The sequence below is a fragment of the Condylura cristata genome, unplaced genomic scaffold (assembly GCF_000260355.1).
Source record: "Condylura cristata isolate star-nosed mole 26May11 unplaced genomic scaffold, ConCri1.0 scaffold00075, whole genome shotgun sequence".
NCBI lineage: Eukaryota > Metazoa > Chordata > Mammalia > Eulipotyphla > Talpidae > Condylura > Condylura cristata.
The window spans coordinates 189,765-192,415 of NW_004567176.1; the positions used below are offsets into that span (position 1 = coordinate 189,765).

At 71.1% G+C, this 2,651-nt stretch overlaps 1 protein-coding gene across 1 annotated transcript in view; it reads left to right on the forward strand.

Moving 5' to 3' along the window:
• The window catches only part of LOC105854638 (uncharacterized protein KIAA1109-like), a 32,242-nt gene that overhangs the window by 21,086 nt on the left and 8,505 nt on the right, over positions 1–2,651 (forward strand). Inside the window, exons 7-10 of the mRNA XM_012734829.1 lie at positions 148–417; positions 923–1,102; positions 1,650–1,787; positions 2,090–2,347. Coding sequence (XP_012590283.1) covers positions 148–417; positions 923–1,102; positions 1,650–1,787; positions 2,090–2,347 — 846 coding nt within the window. The remainder of the gene's footprint in view (positions 1–147; positions 418–922; positions 1,103–1,649; positions 1,788–2,089; positions 2,348–2,651) is intronic.

A 2,651-nucleotide genomic window follows, 5' to 3' on the forward strand; every position in this document is an offset into this window, starting at 1 on the left:
GGGGGGCTCGTGGGCAGGCGGGAGCTGCCTCCCCGCAGGGTCTCCCCGGGGAGCGGGGGCGTGGTCCCGCCCCGTGCTGGGCTTCGGCGCCAGGGTTTGGGTTTCGCGCTTCTGTCCCTTTGCTTCTGCCCAACTCTGTTCCTGCCTGAGGGGGGACCTCAGACGGCACCCGCCGGCCGGCCCACCCAGCCGGGCTCCTGATCTCGCGCCCTGCAGGCTCCTCGGGACTGGGCAGCCCCCTGGGCCGGAGCCGGCACAGCAGCAGCCAGTCGGACCTGAGCGGCGCCAGCAGCAGCTCCTCGGGGCTCAGCTTCACGGCCTGCATGTCGGACTTCTCCCTGTACGTCTTCCACCCCTACGGGGCCGGGAAGCAGAAATCGGCCGTCTCCGGCCTCAGCGCCGGCTCCGGGGGCCTAGGTACGCCGGGCAGGGGCTCCCTGCCGCCACGCGCGTCTGTCCGGGAGCGCAGCGCCCTTGCCCGACGGACTCCAGGCAGGACCAGAAACCCCTTCTTCCTGCTGACAGCCGCATCTCCGAGGTGGAAGTGTGAGCTGAGAGACTCAGGCGGGTCGTCAGAATTTAGCGCTCAGCATAGTCAGGCCCCCTAGAGGCAGCAAACTCCGGCTAGCGGGAGGCTCAGGCTTCCCCGCGCCTGAGAAACTCTGAACGGTAAATTGTCAGTGGGCCCGTCACTCCGTTAAAGCTAAGGGAGACTCGTTCCACGATTTCAGTGAGCTCAGGTGTCCCAAAGCTCCTAAAACGCAGGTGCCCGCCAGGGCAGCGGGGCCCACGGCCCGCTCTGGGGAGGGCTCGGGTGAGGTCCTCTCTGGCCTGCGCCTGTGTCCTGCCGGGGGACGCCCGCGCTGGCGAAGGTCCAGGGCGTCGCCCGTCTGACCGGGTGGTCGTGTGCGTTCTGTCGAAGGCAACGTGGACGAGGAGCCCACCTCGGTCACCGGCCGGAAGGACTCTCTGAGCATCAACCTCGAGTTTGTGAAAGTGAGTCTGTCCCGCATCAGGCGGTCAGGAGGCGCCACGTTCTCGGAGGGTCAGCCCTCGGGCAAGTCTGCAGGCAAAGTGGACACCACGCTGATAAACATATCTGGTACTCGCGCCCCGAACCGCTTGCTCCCCAGAAATAGGGCCCTTGACAGCGCTGCACAGTGCTCCGCTCCTTGCCCCGGCCTGGGCCTGGCGCCACGGCTCCCAGCCCCGCGTGTCCCTGTGGGAGGGGCTCAGGCACCCAGACCTGGCGGCCACGCACCGCTGAGGCCTCATCGGCCTGCCCAGCCCCAGCGCGGAGGGTCGAACTCCGCCCGTCCTAAAGACACCCACTCTGCGCTGCCAGCACCGAGACCTGCCTGAGCCGGGCGGTGGGGCAGGGGGCTCCAGAGCGGTCACTCAGGCCGGAGGGCAGCTCTGTGAGCGGCGAGACCGCCCCGAGCCTCCAGCATGGCCGCAGGCGGCAGCAGCGTCACACAGTAGGGGCGGGGGTGGGGGGCGGGGGGTTACCCCCGGCCGGGGACCCGCAGCAGCCGCCCGCCTGAGGCCGCCCCTGGGCTGTCCCGGGGGGTGGGCCGTGTCGGGAGGGCGGGCCCTGGGGCGCGAGGGCGGCCGTCCGAGGGGCCGCCTGACCATGCTGTCCCCGCCAGCCGTCTGCGACATCGGCTCTGCCTCCTTCAAGTACGACATGCGCCGGCTCAGTGAGATCCTGGCCTTCCCCAGGGCCTGGTACCGGCGCAGCATCGCGCGGCGCCTGTTCCTCGGGGACCAGACCGTCAACCTGCCACGTAAGCGGCGCGGACCCCGCTCCCCGTCGGCCCTGCCGAACCCGGACGCACCCCGCGTCCCGCCCTTGCCCCCGGCGCCTGTAGGATCTGACGGCGCAGTGGGCCCTGGCCCTCCTGGGTTAGGTGACGCTGTCGGGAGTGGGGAGCGAGAGCGCGGGCGGGGGGCGATCGGGCACTGGCATGGCCTGTGGGCCACATCTGCCTCCCGGGCCGGATCGCGGGTGCCTGGTTTGGCCACGAGCCCCGGCCGGAGCGTCAGGCGGCCCCCCGAAGTCTCACCGCCCCTCCTCCTCCGTCGCTAGCATCCGGCCCCGGGACTCCTGATTCCATCGAGGGGGTCGGCCAGCACCTTTCCCCAGAGGCGTCGCGGAAAGCCTACTGCAGGGCCTGGGAGCAGCCCAGCCAGTCCGCCTCCTTCAGCCACACGCCCCAGTCGCCCAGTGTGTTCGGGGAGCACGTGGCCAGCAGCGCCGTGTCGCCGGGGACCGCGGCGCAGAGCCTCAAGTCCCCCGCGCCCGCCCGGGCCCGGAGCGTCTCCGACTCCTCAGTGCCCCGCAGAGGTGACTCCACTCCCCACCACCAGGAGCCCTGGGGCCGACTCCGCCGACACAGGGAGACACACCCTTGCCAGACCCCACCCCCAAGCCTGAGGCTCGCAGCCCTCACCTGCAGCAGGGCAGGGACGGGGGCCTGAGCAGGAGGGGCCGAGCCTCCTGCTGTCCCGGACAGACCCTCAGCGCGGCGCGGGGCCGACGTCGGCCGGCCTCCGTGCCTCTGCGGCTCCTGATGCCGCCCGGCCCCGTTCTCACGCCTCTGGCCTCTCTTACTTGTCGGGGGAACCACACGAGCCACAGTCGGCATCTC